Source organism: Neovison vison, chromosome 2 (assembly GCF_020171115.1).
Source record: "Neovison vison isolate M4711 chromosome 2, ASM_NN_V1, whole genome shotgun sequence".
Taxonomy (NCBI): domain Eukaryota; kingdom Metazoa; phylum Chordata; class Mammalia; order Carnivora; family Mustelidae; genus Neogale; species Neogale vison.
Genome location: NC_058092.1, coordinates 182,427,212 through 182,454,173, shown reverse-complemented (window position 1 = coordinate 182,454,173; position 26,962 = coordinate 182,427,212). Strand labels below are relative to the sequence as shown.

Here is a 26,962-nt window from a genome sequence, read left to right as displayed (position 1 = left end):
AAGAATACACAATAATAACAGATGTACAAAAGAGTTCTACAACTCAATAAAGGAAAGGCAACAGTCCCGTAAGCCCACAGGAAATCCATAGGTAATTAATCTCTTTAAAATTTTCCAGTAATAATCTTCAATTCGATCTTAACCAATCTCCCAAAATGACACAATACTGATGCTTTGGATAGTAATAATTTTTACCCTGTAATTTCTTAGATCAGTTTTCCAATTTGAAAAAAACAAAAATAGAGTGAAATATTACAGATACTAAAGAGGAACTAAGTACCACTGTTTAAAGAGTCAAGACACTTTTTCAAAGACTGAGAGCATATTAAGATGGTCATGTTATATTTTGGTATAAAAATCTGATACTGTAGGGGCGCCTGGGTGGCTCAGTAGATTAGGCCTCTGCCTTCGGCTCCTTGGGTCCTGGGATTGAGCCCTGCATTGGGCTCTCTGCTCAGCAAGGAGCCTGCTTCCCCCTCTCTGTCTGCCTCTCTGCCTACATGTGATCTCTGTCAAAAAAATAAATAAATAAAATCTTTAAAAAAAAAAAAAAGGTTAAAAAAAATCTTGATAGTGTTCTCTACGTCAAAATACCTTCCTATTTTATCCATACTTAACATTTACTGAGCACAAACTGTGTGCCAGGTACTTTTCTAGACAGCAACAAAATGCTATACCATACAGTCAAAAATCTCTGCTCCAACGGAGCTTATATTCTATATACAGGAACTAGAACAAAAAAGTTAGATACAGAGCTTATTAAGAAGTGTTAAGTACTAATGAAAAAAAGAAAAAAGGACAGATTTGAATTGAGAAAGAGCAAGATACTCTAACTGGAGAAAAAGCACCCCACACAGAGTGGGTACAAGTGAAGAACTGGAGGAGAGCAAAGGACCTGAGAAATACCAGATGCCAGCTTTCATGGGTTTATTTAGCTGTTCAAAAACAAAAACAGAACAAAGCACTAGACTTTTCCCCGGAAACATAAGCGGACACTAAATCTCAGGAAACACCTAAAAACCTCATCACCAGGTTTTAAGGGTACAGAAAACTTTATTTTTAGTTGACTTTAAAAAATACACAGAGTACATTCTCTAAAGCTCTCAAACCATACCTATCCGTGGCCTTGGAGTCCAGTCACTAGAGCTTGCATGTGAGGCTCTATCATCCTCATCACTTTCACAGGAATGAAAACCATTGGTGATTATTTCATCATCAAAAAGAAGGTCATCTGCAAAAGAACCCAAAGTAACTCGAGGTTGCTGAAACAAGCTGCATCTAAAATGTATGAAGATCTGTAAGTTATGATGCAGTGATTGAATAAACCACTGAACATTCATTCATAGTGCCTAGGTTAAAAAATGCCTCCTGGGGGCGCCTGGGTGGCTCAGAGGGTTAAAGCCTCTGCCTTCGGCTCAGGTCATGATCCCAGGGTCCTGGGATCGAGCCCCACATTGGGCTTTCTGCTCAGCGGGAAGCCTGCTTCCTCCTCTCTCTCTCTCTGCCTGCCTCTCTGCCTACTTGTGATCTCTGTCAAGTAAATAAATAAATAAATAAAAATTTAAAAAAAATGCCTCCTGGGTCAGCCTGCACCATTCAAAGGAGCAGTATATACACATCTTTACAGATTCTGTGCACAATCATAAAACTTTAAGTTCATCAAAATCTAGAAATAATTATACTTAACCAAAACACAAAAGTTCTGGGGCACCTGGTTGGCTCAGTGGGTTAAGCCGCTGCCTTCAGCTCAGGTCATGCATGATCTCGGGGTCCTGTGATCGAGTCCCGCATCAGGCTCTCTGTTCAGCAGGGAACCTGCTTCTCTCTCTCTCTCTCTGCCTGCCTCTCTACCTACTTGTGATCTCTCTCTCTCTGTCAAATACATAAATAAGAAATCTTTAAAAAAAAAAAAAAAAAACACAAAAGTTCTTGGGGTGCCTGGGTGGTTCAGCGGGTTAAAGCCTCTGCCTTCGGCTCAGGTCATAATCCCAGAGTCCTGGGATCAAGCCCCACATCGGGCTCTCTGCTCACCAGGGAGCCTGCTTCCCCTCTCCGCCTGGCTCTCTGCCTACTTGTGATCTCTGTCTGTCAAATAAATAAATAAAATCCTTTAAAAAAATAAATAATTTTTTAAAAAAAACAAAAAAGTTCTAGTTACACTGAATTTACTGATCAAAACAGGAATTCATGAAACTGTCAAAAACTTCACAAGTCATTCAAACCTAAGTATGACTATGCCCTTCTCATATAATACTAGATGTACAAAGATATTTTTGCGTGGTTTCCCATATTAAACTGTTTACTGAAATCAAGGGTCGATTTACTAATCTAGACCTTAATGCACACGTATAGTCAAATGGCCCGCTGACTGGATTTATTGATAAAGACGAACACCCATCCAGGACAGAAACTTCTCAGACTGAAAATATGAAAACCCTCAAAGATGACAGGACATGACATACACAACTAACACATGTTTTAGCATACCAGAAAAATGTCAACTCATGTTTCGGGGTTACAGATATACATGAACATACAAAATTACACCTAATCTAAAAAATTCTAAGTATATAATCAGGGGGAAAAGTACTACTTATATTAAATAGTCTTAAAGTACCATCATGCTCCAAACCCAGCATTAACTGCACCAAAGAACGGTAATGTCTATTAGAAAAAGCTATGCTTTTCAAATTTTGCAGACTATGACTTTAGAAACAGCTCTGCTCCCTAAAATTTAAAACAAGTTTAAAAATAAAGATCCTAAAAAACAAAAGAAAAAAAAAACCAAAAAAACGAACTGCACAGGTGTGTCAGTTTGCAAAGACAACTAAGGCTGCTGTAAAGGACCAGCAAAAGTTGCAGATTTAACAGTGCAGGTAGGGGTGTGGAAAAGCGAAAGATGTTAAACAAAGGCAATATGCTAAAGAGAGTAGGAGAAGAGGGAAACTTACTTTAAAACCAACTGCGGGAGCTTAGCCGCCCGGCGACTGCGCAAAGCGCGAGACCGCCCAGGCGGGCCGCGGAGGGAAGGAAAGAAGGAGCAGAGGGAGGGAGTACTCGAGCCGCTCCAGCAGCCCGGCCATCACCCGGAGAGGTGCACAGTCGAGGCCAGTGGTGGGGAGAGGGACGCCACAGAACCAGACCTGAGCCCCCAGCCCGCCTCAGAGAACGCCCCCAACCCCATACCAGAAGGGGCCCCAAGAGAGGGAGGAGGGGATGCGCAGTCCCTGCCGCCCGCGCCCTGCGCACCTCGGTACCCAATCGCTGCCGCCGCCGCCTCTTCCTCCTCTTCGCCCTCGTCGTCGTCGTCGTCGTCGTCGTAGAAGTCGTCGGCCGGCGGCGGCTCCCGGGATAGGCCCTGTAGGCCCGGCCCATTGTCTCCTTCTCCGGCCGTCGCCGCCTGGGCCTCCCGCTCCCCGCCCGCCGCCGCCGCCGCCGCCGACGCCGCCGCCTCCCGCCACAGAGCCGCCGCCGCCGCGGGGCAGCCCCCGGTCGCCGCCGGCACCTCACGTTCAGGGGCCGCCCCACCGGGCTCGCCCGGGCTCCGCCCCAGGCCGAGACAGTCTTTCCGTGGCCTCTTGCGAAGTGGCTCCCCGACGGGCGGCGACGCGGCCTCCCTCTCGGCCGCCACCGCCGAGGGGGAGCCGCCGGGCTGAAGGGCGAGCGCCGCCTCGTCCGCCATCTTCCAACTGCCTCTCTGGCCCTCCTCCCTCGCCTCCTCTGCTCCCGCTCGACTCGCGGCAGTGGCGCCCCCGCGGCTCCGGCTGCGGGAGATTTAAACCCCGTCACGTGACCCGGCCCTCTCCGCCCCCGCCCTCCCGCCGCTCCCGCCACCCACGCGGGCCGGACCACAACACGGCGGGTCACGTGGCGGGCGGAGGCGGCGTGGGCTGGGAGGAAACGAGGCCCCACCCCTCTGCGGCAGGCGCGTCTGGCAGCCAAACCCGCCCATTTCCCCAACTTCTTTTCAAAACTGGCGTCAAATCGCTGTCGCCCGGATGGCTCAAGTTTTGGTTCACACTGTGAGCCTCCACTTAAGTCGGAAGTGCACACCTTGCTTGCCTTAGCCTTTTCCAGGTTTAAACTAAGAGGTTAAAACAGTTTTGAGAGGCGATGAGGACTGAAGCTGGCCAAGGATTAGCTTCGTGAAATAACGCTGGATAGTCTTGTTAACAGCATAAGTAGAGGATAAAAGACACAGTTCACTCCTCACCCTCTTCACGCGGTTCTGACAGCTCATCTTTGCTTCTTTTTCCTCGTGCTCCAGTTTTTAGCTGACTGCTCCCCACCCCCATCACTTGCAGAGTGGTGTAAATGGTCGAAGCCTTAAAGGCCTGTATCCGCCCTGAAAAACCTCTGACCGGGGTTGGAGATCAGCCTATCGGCTTTCTGGCCCCACCTTGGCTCCAAAGGTGTGTAAATTACCTTCTTTGAGTGTATTGGGTCAAGAGGGCGATATGCGAAGAAGCAGAATGAACCTGACTTCCCCAGTATATACACTTCTTCTGACTTTGGCCTGGGATTTGAGATTCTTGCCTACAAGCTTGAGCAGTTTAGCCTTTCTAAATGCAATATTCTCATCTCTAAAATGGTCATGTTTTTAGGGTTGTAAGAATTGAATGAGATACATGTAAAGTGAGGAGTACCTAGTAGCTCAAAATAGCAGTCCCATAAATAAATGAATAAAAAAATAGAGTAGTTCCTTGCATACTAGAAACCCCTCTGCTTTACACTTTACCTGAAATTCCAGAACACTGTCACTCTGTATCTAGCCGTAACTTAGGACTCCTGTAACACATGACTGATCTAGAGCCAATGTTTGGTAGAACTGCCTCTGGTTGCAGCATGAGAATGGCTTCAAGGACTTCTCCAAGTTTATAGTAAACCATACCTTAACCATGGGGGCCTGCCTATACTGAGCCAACTGTGAAAGTTTAGGCAAGCAACTTGTTTATTCTTTTTTTTTTTTTTTTAATTTTATTTATTTATTTGAGAGAAAGAGAAAGCATGAGCAGGGGGACCTGTGAAGAGAGAAGGGAAAGCATGGGGCTCAATTTCAGGACCCTGGGATCATGATGTGAGCTGAGGGCAGATGCTTAAGGACTGAGCCCCCCAAGGACCCCTGTTTCTTCATTCTTTTAAAAAAAAAAAAAAAGGTTGAAAATGTATCTCTAAGACCAAAGTTGGGGGTGCCTGGGTGGCTCAGTTGGTTAAGCCTCTGGCTCTTGGTTTCTGCTCAGTCATGATCTCAGGGTCATGAGACAGAGCCCTGCCTAGGTTCCCCACTAAACTGGAGTCTGTCTGAGATTCTCTTCCTCTGGCCCTGCGTAGCTCACTGGCACTGGTTTTCACTGGCCCGTGGTGCACTCTCTCTTCCCATTCCCCTCCCTCTCTGTCTCCCTCTCTTTCCCCACTCTCCCTCCCTCACCCAAATTAAATGAATCTTAATAAATAAATAAAAATAAAAATAAATCTTTAGATCCAAAAGTTGTTGCATTTCAGATTAAACTGAGAAACTTTCCCTCCTAGTCACTTTTCATATCTGAAAGCTATCTCTTTTGTTCTTGAAGACTTGGAATCATATTTGAGATGTTCCTTCAGACTGAGGCCTTCTAACCAATTGGTACCTGAATCCTGGTCATTCCTTCCCTCCTACACTCTCCCCAATTCCTAAATTTTTTTTTTTAAGATTTTTATTTATTTATTTGATAGACAGAGAGAGATCACAAGTAGGCAGAGAGGCAGGCAGAGAGAGAGGGGGAAGCAGGCTCCCCGCTAAGCAGAGAGCCCGATGTGGGGCTCGATCCCAGGACCCTGAGATCATGACCTGAGCTGAAGGCAGAGGCTTAAACCACTGAGCCACCCAGGCGCCCTCTCCCCAATTCCTAATCACATAGGCCCCTCACCTTTCCTGGCTGACAGTCTTGCCCCTATTCTCTCCCCCACTTTCTCTTCCTTAACCAACAAAATATTTCATATATTGATTCTCAACCACACTGGTGGGAGTAATATATGAAATGTTGAGAGTCACTATCCCATCAAAATTGAGAAAAAATTTTCGGTACCTGGGTGGTTCAGTCAACAAAGCATGTGACTTTTTTTTTTTTTTTAAAGATTTGTATTATTTATTTGTTAGAGAGAGAGACAGAGAGCACAAGCATGAGGAAGCAGCAGGCAGAGGGAGAAGCAGGCTCCCCAATGAGCAGGGAGTCCAATATGGGGACTGGATCCCAGGAGTCTGGGATCATGACCTGAGCTGAAGGCAGCAGCTTAATGGAGGGAGCCACGACCCCCACCTTGGGTGTAGAGATTACTTAACAATGACAACAACAACAAAACCCTACAAAATAAAGAGAACAGTTTACCTTTAAACAAAATAGAGAAAAAATTCCTAGCCTTTTTTGAGAAAGACAATTGTAAGCTTATGGGCTATCTGTTACTTATTGATTCATTTACATATATTGTTCATCAAAGACACTTGCTGGTATTTATGAAATGCTATGTGATCAATATGATCACTGGTGTGTTGAAAAATCAGAGAGGCTGAGTGCCTGGGTGGCTCAGTGGGTTAAGCCATTGCCTTCGGCTCAGGTCATGATCTCAGGGTCCTGGGATTGAGCCCCACGTTGGTCTCTCTGCTCAGCAGGGAGCCTGCTTCTTGCCCTCTCTCTGCCTGCCTCTCTGCCTACTTGTGATCTCGGTCTGTCAAATAAATAAATAAACTCTTAAAAAAAAAAAAAAGAACAGAACTCTGAAAGCACTTAAGTGCATAAATGTCTGCCACATATCTGTAATACATTTTTGCGTGTGCCTCCTTCCCTAGAACAAGTCCTCTCTACTCCTTAGTTAATACATTATAAAGCACATTCCTCTATTTCTTTGTTAACTTATTTTTCTCTATGTTTTATAGATGGTTTCCCCCAGCTAGAGCAGGAATTTTATTCATTCAGCTCACTCTGTATCATCAACTTTCTATGAGAGTAACTATCACACATATTTATTGAATGAAAGAATAAACTAAGAATGTAAATAAATATTATTTCCATATAGGCAATGAAAAAAAAAAAAAGGCAAAGAAACAAGGCAAGGAAATTCAGTTTGTCCCCAGCATAGTTCAGGTGAGAAAGTTTGTGGAACATGACATGAGGTTGATGGCTCCTGGTTTGACAGGAGGGACACAGATGCACTGGCCTGTGGGGTGTTTTCCAGCACCAACAACCAGTTCTCTGATTCCTCAGGCACCACATGGGTGGTCAGTAATTCAACTCAATCCTGACACTAACTATCCAGAGTTAGTAAAGACCTCACAGCTTCAGGAGTCAGTCTCACAGGACTGCCCCCCAATCAGATGCCAAACACAAGTCTTAGAAGTCCTATACTTCTGACTGACTGACTGTAAGTGGGGAGTTCATATGGTACCCTCCTAAAGTTCAAGAATTTGCTAGAATGACTCACAGGACTCAGGAAGACACATTACTTACATTTACAAAGTAAACATTTCCTCTGTATCCTTACAAAGAATATCAGTGAACAGCCAGATGAAGAGATACTTAAGGTAGGGTGCGGAAAGGTCCTGAGCACCAGAGGTCCTGCCCCTATGGAACTGAAGGACACCACCCTCTCAGGATGTGAATCTGGTCACCAATTCAGCAGTCTCCCAATTGTTCAAGAGGGTTTTTTTTTTGTTTTTGTTTTAAAGATTTATTTATTTGACAGAGAGAGATCACAAGTAGACAGAGAGGCAGGCAGAGAGAGAGAGAGGGAAGCAGGCTCCCTGCTGAGCAGAGAACCCGATGCGGGACTCGATCCCAGGATGCCAAGATCATTACCTGAGCCAAAGGCAGCAGCTTAACCCACTGAGCCATCCAGGTGCCCTGTTCAAGAATTATAGAGCTCAATCCCCAGCACACCCAGACCCAGTCTTCGGAGGCCTAAAGTGGGGCTGAAAGTTCCCACAGGCTAAGCACTCCTCTCTGTGGTGACAAGCCCCATCTTGAGGCTATCTGCCCCGCCCCCCAGAACTGCCCCGCCCCCCCCAAGAGCTACCTCATTAGAATGAACTCAGAAGTGACAGAAAGGGGCTTATTATGAATAATAAAAGAAGCTCCTGGGACGCCTGGGTGGCTCAGTTGGTTAAGCAGCTGCCTTCGGCTCAGGTCATGTTCCCAGCGTCCTGGGATCGAGTCCCACATTGGCCTCCTTGCCCCGCAGGGAGCCTGCCTCTCCCTCTGACTCTGCCTACCACTCTGCCTGTGCTCACTCTCTCTCTCTCTCTCTGACAAATAAATAAATAAAATCTTTAAAAAAAAAAAAAAAAGAAGCTCCTATCACTCAGGCAATTACAAGGGTGTTCTGCCTCAGGAATAGGGGACAAAGACAAAACATTGTTTTATTTTACCAAAGGCTGTCATAGACTTCTAGCACTAGTCACTAAGATTCTTTATTTGCTTTCTAGTGCTAAGCCCCCTAAGCAGCCTTCAACAGTAACTTCATTTCCCATATAGGATTTCCCACTAGGGAAAAAAATGTTTGAAGAGTTCAGTTCTATTTATATAAACAAATAAATTGGCTTTATAGCCTTAATATCAATCTCATATGACTATGATTTGTTCGGGGAGTTCGTGCCAACTCTGTGTCTTCTAAAAAGATGGTATTGACAGGGGCGCATAAGTGGCTCAGTTGTTAAGTGTCTACCTTTGGCTCATGTCATGATCCCAGGGTCCTGGGATCCAATCCCCCATTGGGCTCCCTCCTCAGCAGGAAACCTGTTTCTCCTTCTCCCACTCCCCCTGCTTGTGTTCCCCCTCTCTCTCTCTGTCAAATAATAAATAAAATCTTTTTTTTTTTAAAGGGAGCCTTTTTAAAATATTTTTGAAAAAAGATCTTATTTATTTATTTGACAGACAGAGATCACAAGCAGGCAGAGAGGTAGGCAGAGAAAGCGGGTGGCAGGGGAAGCAGACTCCCTACTGAGCAGGGAGCCCAAGGTGGGGCTCGATCCCAGGACCCTGAAATCACGACCCGAGCTGAGGGCAGAGGCTCAACCCACTTGTGCAACTGGCATCCCCCAAAAATAGTATTGACAAAACTATTATTAATGTGGAAAAATACAGAATCCTGCCTCACAGTGAATTAAAAAATAAATTCTATGTGGACTGAGGATCCAAATTAAAAATACAATAAGAGTGGCACCTGGGTGGTTCAGTTGGTTAAGCATCTAACTCTTGATTTTGGCTTAGATCATGATCTTAGGGCCCTGAGATTGAGCCCTGAGTCAGGCTCCTTACTCAGTGAGGACTCTGCTTAGAGTTTCTCTATCCCTCTCCCTCTGCCCCTCCTCCCACTCACACTTCCTCTCTCTAAAATAAATAAATAGATCTTTAAAAAAAATAATAATAAATAAAGTATATATTTCCCTGAATGGGCCACCAAAAAAATTAAGTAAAAAAACAAAATTGGGGCACCTGGGTGGCTCAGTCGGTTAAGTGTCTGCCTTGGGCTTAGGTCATGATCTGGCATCCTAGGATTAAGTCCCATTTCAGGCTCCCTGCTCAGCAGTGAGCCTGCTTCTCCTTCTCCAGCTTCCCCCTGCTTGTGTTCCCTCTCTCACTGCTCTCTTTGTCAAATAAATAAATAAAACCTTAAAAAAATTTTTTTTAATAAAATTAAATTAAAAAAGAAAAAAATAGGGGTGCCTGGGTAGCTCAGTGGGTTAAAGCCTCTGGCTTTGACTTAGGTCATGATCCCAGGGTTCTGGGATCGAGCCCCACGTTGGGCTCTCTGCTCAGCAGGGAACCTGCTTCCCCTCCTCTCTCTCTGCCTGCCTCTCTGCCTACTTGTGATCTCTGTCTGTCAAATAAACAAAATCTTTAAAAATATATATATACATTTGACTACCTAAAAATTTTAAATATATTCAAATTTATTAGTTGTCAGAGATATGCATGTAAAACAATGAGGTACCATTTTCCACCTCTTAGTAGGTAAACACAGAATATATTTTATTGTTACCATCTATTGCTTACCACGCTATAGGAAAACTGATAAACTCTCATAGACATGCATTGCTATCATAGTTTTGAAAAGTAATCTGGATTATTTATCAAAATTATAAATACACACATACATTTTGTAAAAAGATTTTTATTTGGGGTGCCTGGGTGGCTCAGTGGGTTAAGCCGCTGCCTTTGGCTCAGGTCATGATCTCAGGGTCCTGGGATCGAGTCCCGCATCAGGCTCTCTGCTCAGCAGGGAGCTTGCTTCCCTCTCTTTGTCTCTGTCTGCCTCTCCATCTACTTGTGATTTCTCTCTGTCAAATAAATAAAATCTTAAAAATAAATAAATAAAATAAAAATAAAAATATTTTATTTATTTATTTGAGACAGAGAGAGAGAGAGAGCTGGAGGGAGAGGGAGAAAGAATCTGAAGTAGATGAGCACAGAGCCAGATGCAGGGCTTGATCTCATGACCCTGAGATCATGACCTGAGCAGAAACCAAGAGTAAAATGCTCAACTGGCTGAGCCATCCAGGTGCTCCCACCTATACATTTCAATCCAAAATCCCATTTATCTTAATGAAATAAAAGTATAAGACTATGAATGCTAGAATGTTTATTATGGTACTGATGTTTCAGGAAAAAAAGTAAAAAACAATCCAGATATCTTCATTAGGAAAACTGTTGATCAAATTATGGTGTATACCTAGTATGGCATATTATGCAATCATTGAAGAGATCTATAACTGATCTTGAGAAATGTTTATGACACGCTGTGACAAAACCAGTTGCACAAAAATGTGTACATTATGATCTTTTTATTGTTTAATAAAGATCCCTTATTTATTAGTTTTAAAACCCCTATATATCTATATACAAATTATAGATAAATAGGGCTATAGAGGCTTGGAAAAGGTATAGAAAGTTACATGTCAAAATGTTAACAATTTAACATCACTGATAGAGGGGGTAGGCATAGATGGAAGGGTTGAGGACGCATCAATAAATATCTCTTGCTAAAATTTCATGTATTAAAATGAGCATTTTTGGCTCCTGGGTGGCTTAGTCAGTTAAGCATCTGCCTTTGGCTCAGGTCATGATCTTGGGGTGCCTGAATTGGGCTCCCTGCTCAGCAAGGAATCTGCTTCTGTCTCTGACCCTCCCCCTTCCTGTGCTCTTGCTCTCAAATAAATAAATAAAATCTTTTTAAAAGATGAGCATTGGGGCACCTGGATGACTCAGTGGATTAAAGCCTCCGGGGCGCCTGGGTGGCTCGGTGGGTTAAGCCGCTGCCTTCGGCTCAGGTTATGATCTCAGGGTCCTGGGATCGAGTCCCGCATCGGGCTCTTTGCTCAGCGGGGAGCCTGCTTCCCTCTATCTCTCTCTCTGCCTGCTTCTCTGTCTACTTGTGATCTCTCTCTGTCAAATTAAAAAAAAAAAAAAAAAAAAAAAAGCCTCTGCCTTCAGCTCAGGTCATGATCCCAGGGTCCTGGGATCCAGCCCTGCATCTCATCGGGATCTCTGCTCAGCAGGGAGCCTGCTTCCCTTCCTTGCTCTCTGCCTGACTCTCTGCCTACTTGTAATCTCTGTCAAATAAATAAATAAAATCTTTTAAAAAATAAAAAAGAAAAAGATGAGCATTTATATGTATTAATTAAAAGGAAATAATAATTTAATTTAATAAGTATAATATATAAAACAGTAATATATAGTAATAAACAAATAATATATAATAATATATGTAATATATAATAATAATTATAGAATATATACTAATAAATGTCATAATAATGATTTAAAATTAATAATAATAATAATAATTTTAAAAGGTAAGAGGAACCTTTTTTTTTTTTTTTAAAGATTTTATTTTATTTATTTGAGAGAGAGAGACAGTGAGAGAGAGAATGAGCGAGGAGAAGGTCAGAGAGCGAAGCTGACTCCCCATGGAGCTGGGAGCCTGATGTGGGACTCGATCCCGGCACTCCAGGATCACGCCCTGAGCCGGAGGCAGTCGTTCAACCAACTGCGCCACCCAGGCGAGGAACCATTTTTTGGAACTGCAACCTGAGTGCTACACTCTGGGTTCTGGAGATCTCATCAAGCTCCTCCCACCCTGTGAGGCCTAAGTGGTGGCTATCTTTCCTGCCATACATTGCTTCTTTTTAAAAAAATCTTCTAGGTATAACCATAAATTTAGTAGATGTTATTCTTTCATGGTTTCATGCATATTTTTTTGTCTTTTTAATTAGTTTATCACACAAGTGTTGTATTTCCATACGAACATAGTGTTCTATACATTATCAAACACCATGGGGGTGGATGTGTGGGATGTCCAGACTAAAGCAAATAGTAATGGCAGTAAGACTGCCTTCCACCAGCAATATAAAGACCTAGACCAGAGGATTTCAACTGGGGCAATTTTGCTGCCTGTCCTCCAGAGGATTTTTGACAATCTGAATACATTTTTTGGTTGTCATAACCCAGTGGATGCGGGAGGGATGGACTACTGACATTCAGCAGATAGAGGCCAGTGATGCGGCTAAACATTCTATAATATAGAGGGCAGCTCCCAACAACAAAGAATTTTCCAGCCAAACTGTCAGCAGTGCCACAGTTGAGAAACTCTGTCCTAGAGTTTCAACCACAAGTACTGGTTGGGACTCTAAGTGACAAAGATTCCCAAGGGGATGAGGGGGCAACCTTATATTAGCAAAGCCAGGTTAAAAAGTAGGCCGCCTGGCTGGCACAGTTGATACAACATATAACTCTTGATCTTGGGGTTGTGAGTTCAAAGCTCCATGTTGGCTGTAGAGATTTAAAAATGAAATCTTTAAAAAAAATAACATAGTGATTTTCAAACTTTGGTTTCTAGCAGCAGAATTTATCTATTGAATGATCTTAACTCTATTATATAATATAGATACATTTCCTTTAATATTTAAAGGATTCCCACTAATCAACAACAAAAAGATTGATAGTCCAGTTGAAAATGAAGAGTTCAGTTCGCTGAAAAAAGAAAGCAAATAGCTTTTAAATATGTGAAAGAGAAAGGAAGAAAGAAAAAAAAACCATGAAATATGTAAAACCTCACTCATGAATTTACAAAGAAATGCTATTTTTCACATATCAAGGTAGTAAGGAACTAAAATTTGACCATATGTTACATTGGAAAGGATCCGAAAAGCCAGGCCCATTTGTATAGGAATAGTAAGAATGTAAGTTGGTACAACTCCATGGAAGGTGGTTGGGCTCTATTTATCAAAATGTAAAATGCGTATGCCTTCTTATCTGGCAATTCCAGTTCTAGAAATCCATTTTGTAGATACACTTGCTTATTATAAATTGATAAAAGGTTGGATGGGCACCTGGGTGGCTCAGTGGGTTAAGCTGCTGCCTTCGGCTCAGGTCATGATCTCAGGGTCCTGGGATCAAGTCCCATATCAGGCTCTCTGCTCAGCGGGGGTCCTGCTTCCCTTCCCTCTCTCTCTGCCTGCTTCTCTGCCTACTTGTGATCTCTGTCTGTCAAATAAATAAATAAAATCTTTAAAAAAATTGATAAAAGTTTGGAAATACACCAATTTTCCATTAATGAGGAATTGGTTAAACATTTTACCAGTACATATGTTTATATGTATATAAATTATCACTTACACTCAGGAAATAGATAACAGAAATTGCTCCTAGGGAGGGCAAATGGGAGACTGAAAGACAAAGGTATAAAGGATTTTTTTTTTAACTATAAAATCTCTTGTGCCTTTTGAAATCTTCATCATGTGTGTTACATATCATATAATGTGTGTGTTAGTATGTCATGCATTACATATCTTAAATATATAAAAGGAAGGCTGTTCTCATTGAAGTAGACTCCCCAAGTTTCCACAACAGCATCCCTCAAGACAACACTAAGAAGATTTAAGGTCCTAAAAGAACACAGTAAAAAAGTCACTGTCAGAGTTGTGTTAGGGTAGACTAACTACTGTAATCGTAATCTGTAGATCTCAACAGCTAAATGCAACAAAACTTACTTTTCATCCTATGTGGCTGCTCTTCATCAGATGGATTTTGGGATCACCTTTCCTTCTGTCCCTCATTCCTTCTGTCTTGTAGCTCTGCTTTTGGACACCAAAGGAAATTAGGTAACATTTATTGAAAGCTTTTAGAGGCCAGCCCTGGAAATGACATTACTATTTCTCCCATTCAACTGTCTAGACACAGACAAGTGACTACACACCTGGAAGCCTGGGAAATTTTATTCAAGGTGACAGAATGGAGTGGAGGGCAAACAGAAGACAATGACCAGCATCCAGTCATAATAACCTCTTTCCCCTCCTCATTTAAAAAAGGAAATACTTTATTCAAACCCATCAGAGAAATGGACAGCTTGGGTCTGTAATAAAGCGTTATGTTTTAAAGCACAGGTCAGGAGGGAGGAGTCAAGATGGCGGAGAAGTAGCAGGCTGAGACTACCTCAGCTAGCAGGAGGTCAGCTAGAGAGCTTATCTAAAGATTGCAAACACCTGCAAATCCATCGGCAGATCGAAGAGAAGAAGAACAGCAATTCTAGAAACAGAAAAACAACCACTTTCTGAAAGGTAGGACTGGCGGAGAAGTGAATCCAAAGCGACGGGAAGATAGACCCCGGGGGGAGGGGCCGGCTCCCGGCAAGCGGCGGAGCAACGGAGCACAAAATCAGGACTTTTAAAAGTCTGTTCCGCTGAGGGACATCGCTCCGGAGGCTAAACCGGGGCGAAGCCCACACGGGGTCGGCGTGACCTCAGGTCCCGCGGGGTCACAGAAGGATCAGGGGTGTCTGAGTGTCGCAGAGCTTGCGGATATTGGAACGGGAAAGCCGGCTGCAGAGACAGAGCCGACAGTAAGCTCGCAGCTCAGAGTTGCCTTGAACCGGTCGCAAGCTCGGTGAGCTCGGAGCGCGGCCGGAGGTTAGGCAGATGCGAGTTACTGGGAGCTGTTCGCTGAGGGCGCACAGGGGAGCGGGGCCCCGGGCTCTCGGCTCCTCCGGGCCAGAGACCAGGAGGCCGCCATTTGTGTTCCTGTCCTCCGGAACTCTACGGAAAGCGCTCAGGGAACAAAAGCTCCTGAAAGCAAAGCCGAGCAGATCACTCAGCCCGGCCCCTGGTAAGGACGGTGTAATTCCGCCTGGGGCAAAGACACTTGAGAATCACTACACCAGGCCCCTACCCCAGAAGATCAACAAGAAATCCAGGCAAGACCAAGTTCACCTACCAAGGAGTGCAGTTTCAATACCAAGGAGAGAGCAGCAGAATTCCAGAGGAGGAGAAAACAAACCACGGAACTCATGGCTTTCTGCCTGTGATTTTTTAGTCTTGCAGTTAATTTATTTTTTTTCTTTTTCATTTTTTTTCTCTTCTTCTGCTAAAATTTTTTATAACTTTTACCCTTTTCTTTTTTAACGTTTTTTAACTAGATTATCTAATATATATATATTTTGCTTTTTTATAATTTTCTTTATTCATTTTCTTTTTTTTTAACTCTTTTTTTTCTTTTTTTTTCATTCTTTCTTTTTGAACCTCTTTTTATCCCCAAATCAGAAGAGATCCTAATCTCTTCAATCTTTTTTTTCTTAATTCTTTTTTAAATTCTTGATTGAATTTTTAATTCAATCTCTTTTTTTTAATTCTTTTTTTCTTTTTTTTCTTTCTTTATTTTTGAACCTCTTTTTATCCCCAAATCAGAAGAGATCCCAATCAGAAGAGATTGGGAGATCCCAATCAAAGGAGATCCCAATCAGAGGAGATCCCTCACTCAATCGTGAGGGGGGAGAAATCCCCCCTCATGATTTGGGATCTCTTCTGATTTGGTTAAAGCATATTTTCCTGGGATTGTTGCCACCCTTTTAGTATTTTACTTGCTCCTTCATATACTCTTAGCTGGACAAAATGACAAGGCGGAAAAATTCACAACAAAAAAAAGAACAAGAGGCAGTACCGAAGGCTAGGGACCTAATCAATACAGACATTGGTAATATGTCAGATCTAGAGTTCAAAATGACAATTCTCAAGGTTATAGCCGGGCTTGAAAAAGGCATGGAAGATATTAGAGAAACCCTCTCCAGAGATAGAAAAGCCCTTTCTGGAGAAATAAAAGAACTAAAATCTAACCAAGTTGAAATAAAAAAAGCTATTAATGAAGTTCAATAAAAAATGGAGGCTCTCACTGCTAGGATAAATGAGGCAGAAGAAAGAATTAGCGATACAGAAGACCAAATGACAGAGAATAAAGAAGCTGAGCAAAAGAGGGACAAACAGCTACTGGACCATGAGGGGAGAATTCGAGAGATAAGTGACACCATAAGACAAAACAACATTAGAATAATTGGGATTCCAGAAGAAGAAGAAAGAGAGAAGGTATACTGGAGAGAATTATTGGGGAGAATTTCCCCAATATGGCAAAGGGAACGAGCATCAAAATTCAGGAGGTTCAGAGAACGCCCCTCAAAATCAATAAGAATAGGCCCACACCCCGTCACCTAATAGTAAAATTTACAAGCCTTAGTGACAAAGAGAAAATCCTGAAAGCAGCCCGGGAAAAGAAGTCTGTAACATACAATGGTAAAAGTATTAGATTGGCAGCTGACTTATCCACAGAGACCTGGCAGGCCAGAAAGAGCTGGCATGACATTTTCAGAGCACTAAACGAGAAAAACATGCAGCCAAGAATACTATATCCAGCTAGGCTATCATTGAAAATAGAAGGAGAGATTAAAAGCTTCCAGGACAAACAAAAACTGAAAGAATTTGCAAACACCAAACCAGCTCTACAGGAAATACTGAAAGGGGTCCTCTAAGCAAAGAGAGAGCCTACAAGTGGTAGATCAGAAAGGAACAGAGACAATATACAGTAACAGTCACCTTACAGGCAATACAATGGCACTAAAATCATATCTCTCAATAGTTACCCTGAATGTTAATGGGCTAAATGCCCCAATCAAAAGACACAGGGTATCAGAATGGATAAAAAAACAAAACCCATCTATATGTTGCCTCCAAGAAACTCATTTTAAACCCGAAGACACCTCCAGACTTAAAGTGAGGGGGTGGAAAAGAATTTACCATGCTAATGGGCATCAGAAAAAAGCAGGAGTGGCAATCCTTATATCAGATCAATTAGATTTTAAGCCAAAGACTATAATAAGAGATGAGGAAGGACACTATATCATACTCAAAGGGTCTGTCCAACAAGAAGATCTAACAATTTTAAATATCTATGCCCCCAACGTGGGCGCAGCAAACTATATAAACCAATTAATAACAAAATCAAAGAAACACATCAACAATAATACAATAATAGTAGGGGACTTTAACACTCCCCTCACTGAAATGGACAGATCATCCAAGCAAAAGATCAACAGGGAAATAAAGGCCTTAAATGATACACTGGATGAGATGGACATCACAGATATATTCAGAACATTTCATCCCAAAGCAACAGAATACACATGCTTCTCTAGTGCACATGGAACATTCTCCAGAATAGAGCACATCCTCGGTCCTAAATCAGGACTCAACCGGTATCAAAAGATTGGGATCATTCCCTGCATATTTTCAGACCACAATGCTCTGAAGCTAGAACTCAACCACAAGAGGAAGTTTGGAAAGAACACAAATACATGGAGACTAAACAGCATCCTTCTAAAGAATGAATGGGTCAACCGGGAAATTAAAGAAGAATTGAAAAAAATCATGGAAACAAATGATAATGAAAATACAACGGTTCAAAATCTGTGGGACACAACAAAGGCAGTCCTGAGAGGAAAATATATAGCGGTACAAGCTTTTCTCAAGAAACAAGAAAGGTCTCAGGTACACAACCTAACCCTACACCTAAAGGAGCTGGAGAAAGAACAAGAAAGAAACCCTAAGCCCAGCAGGAGAAGAGAAATCATAAAGATCAGAGCAGAAATCAATGAAATAGAAACCAAAAAAACAATAGAACAAATCAACCAAACTAGGAGCTGGTTCCTTGAAAGAATTAATAAAATTGATAAACCCTTGGCCAGACTTATCAAAAAGAAAAGAGAAAGGACCCAAATAAATAAAATCATGAATGAAAGAGGAGAGATCACAACTAACACCAAAGAAATACAAACTATTATAAGAACATACTATGAGCAACTCTACGCCAACAAATTTGACAATCTGGAAGAAATGGATGCATTCCTAGAAACATATAAACTACCAAAATTGAACCAGGAAGAAATAGAAAGCCTGAACAGACCCATAACCAGTAAGGAGATTGAAACAGTCATTAAAAATCTCCAAACAAACAAAAGCCCAGGGCCAGACGGCTTCCCGGGGGAATTCTACCAAACATTTAAAGAAGAACTAATTCCTGTTCTCCTGAAACTGTTCCAAAAAATAGAAATGGAAGGAAAACTCCCAAACTCATTTTATGAGGCCAGCATCACCTTGATCCCAAAACCAGACAAGGATCCCATCAAAAAAGAGAGCTATAGACCAATATCCTTGATGAACACAGATGCAAAAATTCTCACCAAAATACTAGCCAATAGGATTCAACAGTACATTAAAAGGATTATTCACCACGACCAAGTGGGATTTATCCCAGGGCTGCAAGGTTGGTTCAACATCCGCAAATCAGTCAATGTGATACAACACATCAATAAAAGAAAGAACAAGAACCATATGATACTCTCAATAGATGCTGAAAAAGCATTTGACAAAGTACAGCATCCCTTCCTGATCAAAACCCTTCAAAGTGTAGGGATAGAGGGCACATACCTCAATATCATCAAAGCCATCTATGAAAAACCCACTGCAAATATCGTTCTCAATGGAGAAAAACTGAAAGTTTTTCCACTAAGGTCAGGAACACGGCAGGGATGTCCATTATCACCACTGCTATTCAACATAGTACTAGAAGTCCTAGCCTCAGCAATCAGACAACAAAAGGAAATTAAAGGCATCCAAATCGGCAAAGAAGAAGTCAAATTATCACTCTTCGCAGATGATATGATACTCTATGTGGAAAACCCAAAAGACTCCACTCCAAAACTGCTAGAACTTATACAGGAATTCAGTAAAGTGTCAGGATATAAGATAAATGCACAGAAATCAGTTGCATTTCTCTACACCAACAACAAGACAGAAGAAAGAGAAATTAAGGAGTCAATCCCATTTACAATTGCACCCCAAACCATAAGATACCTAGGAATAAACCTAACCAAAGAGGCTAAGAATCTATACTCAGAAAACTATAAAGTACTCATGAAAGAAATTGAGGAAGACACAAAGAGATGGAAAAATGTTCCATGCTCCTGGATTGGAAGAATAAATATTGTGAAAATGTCTATGCTACCTAAAGCAATCTACACATTTAATGCAATTCCTATCAAAGTACCATCCATCTTTTTCAAAGAAATGGAACAAATAATTTTAAAATTTATATGGAACCAGAAAAGACCTCGAATAGCCAAAGGGATATTGAAAAACAAAGCCAAAGTTGGTGGCATCACAATTCCGGACTTCAAGCTTTATTACAAAGCTGTCATCATCAAGACAGCATGGTACTGGCACAAAAACAGACACATAGACCAATGGAACAGAATAGAGAGCCCAGAAATAGACCCTCAACTCTATGGTCAACTAATCTTCGACAAAGCAGGAAAGAATGTCCAATGGAAAAAAGACAGCCTCTTCAATAAATGGTGTTGGGAAAATTGGACAGCCACGTGCAGAAAAATGAAATTGGACCATTTCCTTACACCACACACAAAAATAGATTCAAAATGGATTAAGGACCTCAATGTGAGAAAGGAATCCATCAAAATCCTTGAGGAGAACACAGGCAGCAACCTCTTCGACCTCAGCCGCAGCAACATCTTCCTAGGAACATCACCAAAGGCAAGGGAAGCAAGGGCAAAAATGAACTTTTGGGATTTCATCAAAATCAAAAGCTTTTGCACAGCAAAGGAAACAGTTAACAAAATCAAAAGACAACTGACAGAATGGGAGAAGATATTTGCAAACGACATATCAGATAAAGGACTAGTGTCCAAAATCTATAAAGAACTTAACAAACTCAACACCCAAAGAACAAATAATCCAATCAAGAAATGGGCAGAGGACATGAACAGACGTTTCTGCAAAGAAGACATCCAGATGGCCAACAGACACATGAAAAAGTGCTCCATATCACTCGGCATCAGGGAAATACAAATCAAAACCACAATGAGATATCACCTCACACCAGTCAGAATGGCTAAAATCAACAAGTCAGGAAATGACAGATGCTGGCGAGGATGCGGAGAAAGGGGAACCCTCCTACACTGTTGGTGGGAATGCAAGCTGGTGCAACCACTCTGGAAAACAGCATGGAGGTTCCTCAAAATGTTGAAAATAGAACTGCCCTATGACCCAGCAATTGCACTACTGGGAATTTACCCTAAAGATACAAACGTAGTGATCCAAAGGGGCACGTGCACCCGAATGTTTATAGCAGCAATGTCCACAATAGCCAAACTATGGAAAGAACCTAGATGTCTATCAACAGATGAATGGATCAAGAAGATGTGGTATATATACACAATGGAATACTATGCAGCCATCAAAAGAAACGAAATCTTGCCATTTGCGACAACATGGATGGAACTAGAGCGTATCATGCTTAGCGAAATAAGTCAAGCGGAGAAAGACAACTATCATATGATCTTCCTGATATGAGGGAGTGGTGATGCAACATGGGGGCTTAAGTGGGTAGGAGAAGAATCCATGAAACAAGATGGGATAGGGAGGGAGACAAACCATAAGTGACTCTTAATCTCACGAAACAAACTGTGGGTTGCTGGGGGGAGGGGGTTGGGAGAAGGGGGGTAGGGTTATGGACATTGGGGAGGGTATGTGCTTTTGGGTAAATTGGAAGGGGAGGTGAACCATGAGAGACTATGGACTCTGAAAAACAGTCTGAGGGGTTTGAAGTGGCGGGGGGGTGGGAGGTTGGGGTACCAGGTGGTGGGTATTATAGAGGGCACAGCTTGCATGGAGCACTGGGTGTGGTGAAAAAATAATGAATACTGTTTTTCTAAAAATAAATAAATTGAAAAAAAAAAAAAAGCACAGGTCAGTATTTGTATCAGAGTATATACTACTACATACAAATTAACTTATCAGAGCACAACTTCTCTTTTTTTTTTTAAAGATTTTATTTATTTATTTATTTATTTGACAGAGAGAGGGAGAGCACAAGCAGGGGGAGTAGCAGAGGGAGAGGGAGAAGCAGGCTCCCCGCCAAGGAGGGAGCCCCATATGGGGCTCAACCAGGACCCCGGGATCATGACCTGAGGTAAAGGCAGCTGCTCAACTGACTGAGCCACCCAGGTGCCCCCAAGTGTCTGACTTGATTTCAGCTCAGGTCATGATCTTGGTTGGGAGATGAAGGCCTGCACGGGGCTCTACCCTCAGCAGGAAGTCTGTTCAAGGTACTGCCTCTCTCTCTCCTTCTCCCCAAGCCCCCCCAACCCACCACCAACTCTCTCTTTCAAAATGAATAAATAATACTTAAAAAAAAAAAAAAAAAGAGAGTGCCTGGATGGCTTAGTGGGTTAAGCCTCTGCCTTCGGCTCAGGTCACGATCTCAGGGTCCTGGGATCAAGTCCGGAATCCGGCTCTCTGCTCAGCAGGGAGCCTGCTTCCTCCTCTCTCTCTCTCTCTCTGTCTGCCTCTCTGCCTACTTGCGATCTCTCTCTGTCAAATAAACAAATAAAATCTTTAAAAAAAAAAAAAGAGTTTCCAACCAGTCTTTCACAGAATGTGTCCACCTCTTTTACCGTGTCTTTTGATAAACCATTAATGAAGCATTAATTTTAATGTAGACTAATTTATCAGTCTTGTTCTTTGTATTGGGTTGTTTTCTTCCCCTTTTTTTCTACTGAGCTATAACTGACATATAACATTGTATCAGTTTTAGGTGTATTAGGTGTATTTAGGATTTGATATATGCATATATTGCAAAATGATTACCAGAATAAGTTAACATTTCACCACATATAGTTATAAAATTTCTCATGATGTGTGATGAACTATTAGATTTACTTTCCTAGCAATTTTCAAATATATAATACAGTTTTTTTATAATACAGTTTTTTTTTTAACTATAGTCACCATGCTGTATATTATATCCCCAGAACTCATAACTTATAGCTGAAAGTTTATGCCTTTTGATTACCTACCCCCTGCTTCTGGCAACCATGAATCAGTTCCCCGTTTTTATGGGTTTCGTTGGATTTTAGATTCTACATATAAGTGAAATCATACAATATTAATCTTTTTTATGTGACTTATTTCATTTAGCACAATGGCCTCAAAGTCCAGCCATGTTGTTGCAAATGGCAGAATTTCTTTCCTTTTTATGGCTGAGTAATAGTCCACACATATGATATATTCACATTTTATTCATCCATTCACCCCTTGATGGACACTTAGGTTGTTTCCATGTCTTGGCTGCTGTAAATAATGATGTAATGAATACAGGTGTGCAGATATCTTTCAAAAAAGTGATTTCATTTTCTGGGATAAATATCCAGAAGTAGAATTGCTGGATTATTTGTTAGTTCTATTTTTACTTTTTTGAGGAACATCCATTATGTGTTCCATTATAGCTGCATTTCCACAATGTACACAAAGGTTCCTTTTCTCCACATTTTTTTTTAAGATTGTATTTATTTATTTGTCAGAGAGAGAGTACAAGCAAGGGGAGCACCAGGCAAAAGGAGGAGCAGTCTGAGCAAGGAGCCCAATGCAGAACTGATCTCAGGACCTAGGGATCATGACCAGATCAGAAGGCAGACCCTTAACTGACTGAGCCAACCAGGCATTCCTTTTCTCCACATTCTTGTCAACAATTTTTATGGCTTATCTTTTTGATGGCAGTCATTCTAACAGGTATGAGGTAATATTTCATTGCAGTTTTGATTTGCATTTCCCTGTTGATTAGTGATGTTGAACACCTTTTCATGTATCTCTTGGCCATCTGTACGTCATTTTTGGAAAAATGTCTATTCAGATCCTCTGCCCAGTTTTTTTTTTTTTTTTAAGATTTTATTTATTTATTTTACAGAGATTATAAGTAGTCAGAGAGGCAGGCAGAGAGAGAGAGGGGGAAGCAGGCTCCCCCCCAAGCAGAGAGCCTGATGCGGGGCTTGATCCCAGGACCCTGAGATCACGACCCGAGCCAAAGGCAGAGGCTTAACCACTGAGCAACCCAGGTGCCCGTCTGCCCAGTTTTTAATTGGGTTGTTTTCTTTTGAATTGTATCAGTTTTTTATTTTTTAAAATACATATTTCAGATATTAAACTCTTATCAGATATGTGATTTGCAAATATTTTTTCCTATTCCACAGATTAACTTTTCATCTCATTGATGGTTTTCTTTGCTATACAGAAGGTTTTTAGCTTGATATAGTCCTACTTGCTTATTTTTGCTTTAGTTGCATTAGCTTTTGGTGTCAAATCTAAAAAATCGTCTCTAAGACTGATGTCTAGGAGCTTACTCCCTATGTTTTCTTCCAGGAAGTTTATGGTTTTATGTTTTACGTTCAAGTCCTTAATCTATTTTGAACTGATAATTGTGTATGGTAAAAAATAGTAGTCTACTTTTATTCTTTTGCATGTGGCTGTCCAGTTTTCCCAACACCATTTATTATTCCCAACACCATCCCTGCTATATAATCTTGGGGGTTTTTTTGTTTGTTTTTTTGTCACAGTGTTTTGCTGTATCTTGTAAGTTCCCTATATATTTTGGATTAAAAGCGTTTGTTGGATATGTGATTTGCAAATATTTCTCCCAGTCTGCAGCTTGTCTTTCATTCTCTTAACTGGATCCCTTTATGGAGCAAATCTTTTTAATGTTACTAAGATCAATTTATCATTTTTTTCTTTTATGGATTTTGTTGTTGGTATTATATCTAAGAAATCTTTGCTTAACCCAAGGCCACAAATATTTTCTTACATTTTTTTCCTGAAGTTTTTTAGTTGTACACTTTAAATTTAAGTGTACACTAAATCCACTTCATTTGCACTAGCTTTTGTATAAAAGTATATGAAGTATGGGTCAAGGTGCTTTTTGTTTTTCTTTTGCTATTTTTTTTGCCTATGGATATCTATTTGTTCCATCACCACATTTTTTTTTAAGATTTTATTTATTTATTTGACAGACAGAGATCACAAGTAGGCAGAGAGGCAGGCAGAGAGAGAGGAGGATGCAGGCTCCCTGCTGAGCAGAGAGCCCATGCGGGGCTCCATCCCAAGACTCCAGGATTATGACCTGAGCCAAAAGCAGAGGCTTAACCCACTGAGCCACCCAGGCGCCCCTACATCACCACTTTATTTATTTATTTATTTGAGAAAGAGAACATGTGCATGGGGTGGGGGCACAGGCAGAGGGAGAAGCAGACTCCCTGCCGAGTAGGAAGCCTGATGTGGAGCTTAATCTTGGGCTTCATCGATCGCTTCATCTCCAGCTCAATCCCAGGACCCTGAGGTCATGACCTGAGTTGAAGGCAGACACTTTACCAACTGTACCACCCAGGTGCCCCCATCACCACTTCTTGAAAATACTATCTTGGGGCGCCTGGGTGACTCAGTCTTTAAGCGTCTGCCTTCAGCTCAGGTCATGATCCCAGGGTACTGGGATGGAGCCCCACATTGGGCTCCCTGCTGATGGGAAGACTGATTCTCCTTCTCTCACTGCCACTGCTTGTGTTCCCTCTCTCTCTCTCTCTCTCTCTCTGTTAAACAAATAAATAAAATCTTTTAAAAAATATTATCTTTCTCTGTTAATTAACTCTTCACTTTTGTCAAAAATCAGTTGTGCGTTTTGTGTAGGTCACTTTCAGGACTCTGTTCTGTTCCATGGATGTATATGTCTCTCACCAATACTATGGAATATTATTGTGTAACTTTATAGTAAATTTTAAAATCTGGTGGTAGCAGTCCTCCAGCTTTGTTCTTATTGAAAACTGCTTGGGCTATTTTCTTTCTTTCTTTTTTTTTTTTAATTTTAGTTTTATTTATTTATTTATTTGACAGAGAAAGAGAGAGAGATCACAAGTAGGCAGAGAGGCAGACAGAGAGAGGGGAGGAAGCAGGCTCCCTGCTGAGCAGAGAGCCTGATTCAGGGCTCCATCCCAGGACCCTGAGATCATGACCTAAGCCGAAGGCAGAGGCTTCAACCCACTGAGCCACCCAGGTGCCCCTGGGCTATTTTCTTTTACAATTTTTAAATTTATTTATTTGACAGAGAGAGTTACAGAGAGAGAAGGAACACAAGCAGGGGGAATGAGAGAGGGAGAAGCAGGCTGCAGAGCATGGAGACAGATGTGGGACTCGATCCCAGGACCCTGAGATCATGACCTGATCTGGAGGCAGGTCCTTAATGACTGAGCCATCTAGGTGCCCTTGGGCTATTTTTTTTTTTTTTTAGATTTTATTTATTTCTTTGACTGACAGAGATCACAAGTAGGCAGAGAGGCAGGCAGAAAGAGAGGGGGGGGTAGCAGGCTCCACGCTGAGCAGAGAACCCGATGCGGGGCTCTATCCTAGAACCCTGGGATCACAACCTGAGCTGAAGGTGGAGGCTTTAACCCACTGAGCCACCCAGGTGCCCCGGGCTATTTTTTTTTAAATGAACCATACAGTTCATAATCATTAATACTGTATAACTTCATATAGCCAAGTAAGTCATGGTACTAGTGCCTCAAAGGAAGAGGCAGAAACCCAACAGGGGAGACTAAGATGAGTAATATTCTCTTCTGTTATTCCCAATTTCTAATGATGGGAAGCCTCTTGACTAGTATTTATTCACTCAACTATTAGCCCATACTTGAGCGATAATGGTATAGATCAGAATGATCTGCTTTTGTCTAATGATATGTCCTGGGCTTCATGTGGCAGAAAGTTCTTAGGGGTTAGGTGGTAAATAAAACAAGCTAACTTCAGACTAGTAAGTGAGGTTCTATGCTAATAGCATAAACCCTTTGAGGAAGAACTGGTGAAGGAGTTTTGTACTTGCCTTATAGGTTTCTAAAGAGGGCACAGGCTCACCTCAAAGACATAGCGAAGTCCTCCAGGTAAAATCAAGGGATACCATAATTATTAGGCCAGCTCCTGAAGAACTGAGAAATGGACAGAAATCCAGGTGATCGTTTCTTGGAAATATCTTTACCACTTAAACCTCTTGTATGGAGCCCTCTGATATTTCTACCTAATTTTATCAGTTCATGTGATATCAAATATGTCTGATGTGAAACTTTGTTGGACCCTATTTTTAAAATCTACTTTGCCACTAATACTAGTTCATTTTATTATTATTATTATAGTTTGTTAAATTTTAAAATTTATTTTTACTATTAATTTATTATTAACATATAATGTATTATTTGATTCAGGGGTACAGGTCTGTGATTCATCAGTCTTATATAATTCACAGTGCTCAACACAACACATACCCTCCCCATTGTCCACCCAGTCACAACAATCCTTCACTCTCCTCCACTCCAGCAACCTTGTTTGTTTCCTGGGATTAAGAGTCTCTTATGGTTTGTCTCCCTCCCTGGTTTCATCTTATTTCATTTTTTCCTCTCTTCCGCTATGATCCTCTCCCTTGTTTCTCAAATTCCACATATTAGTGAGATCATATGATAATTGTCTTTTTCTGATTGACTTATTTTGCTTAGCATAATACCCTCTAGTTCTTTCCACATCATTGCAAATGGCAAGATTTCAATTTTTGATGGCTACATAATATTCATATATATGTATATATATACATATACACACACTACACCTTCTTTATCCATTCATCTGTCAGCGGACATCTGGGCTCTTTCCAATAGTTTGTGTATTGTGGTCATTGCTGCTATAAACATTGGGGTGCAGGTGTCACTTTGTATTACTACATTTGTATCTTTGGGG

The 26,962-nt window shown here is 41.6% G+C and overlaps 1 protein-coding gene across 1 annotated transcript in view; it reads right to left on the bottom strand.

Annotated features, from left to right (window-relative positions):
- SIRT1 (sirtuin 1) overlaps positions 1–3,729 on the bottom strand; it is a 29,939-nt gene extending 26,210 nt beyond the window's left edge. Inside the window, exons 1-2 of the mRNA XM_044239625.1 lie at positions 3,250–3,729; positions 1,115–1,231 (exon numbers count right to left, since the gene is read on the bottom strand). Coding sequence (XP_044095560.1) covers positions 1,115–1,231; positions 3,250–3,682 — 550 coding nt within the window. The 5' untranslated portion in view covers positions 3,683–3,729. The remainder of the gene's footprint in view (positions 1–1,114; positions 1,232–3,249) is intronic.
- Between the last annotated feature and the right edge of the window lie 23,233 nt (positions 3,730–26,962).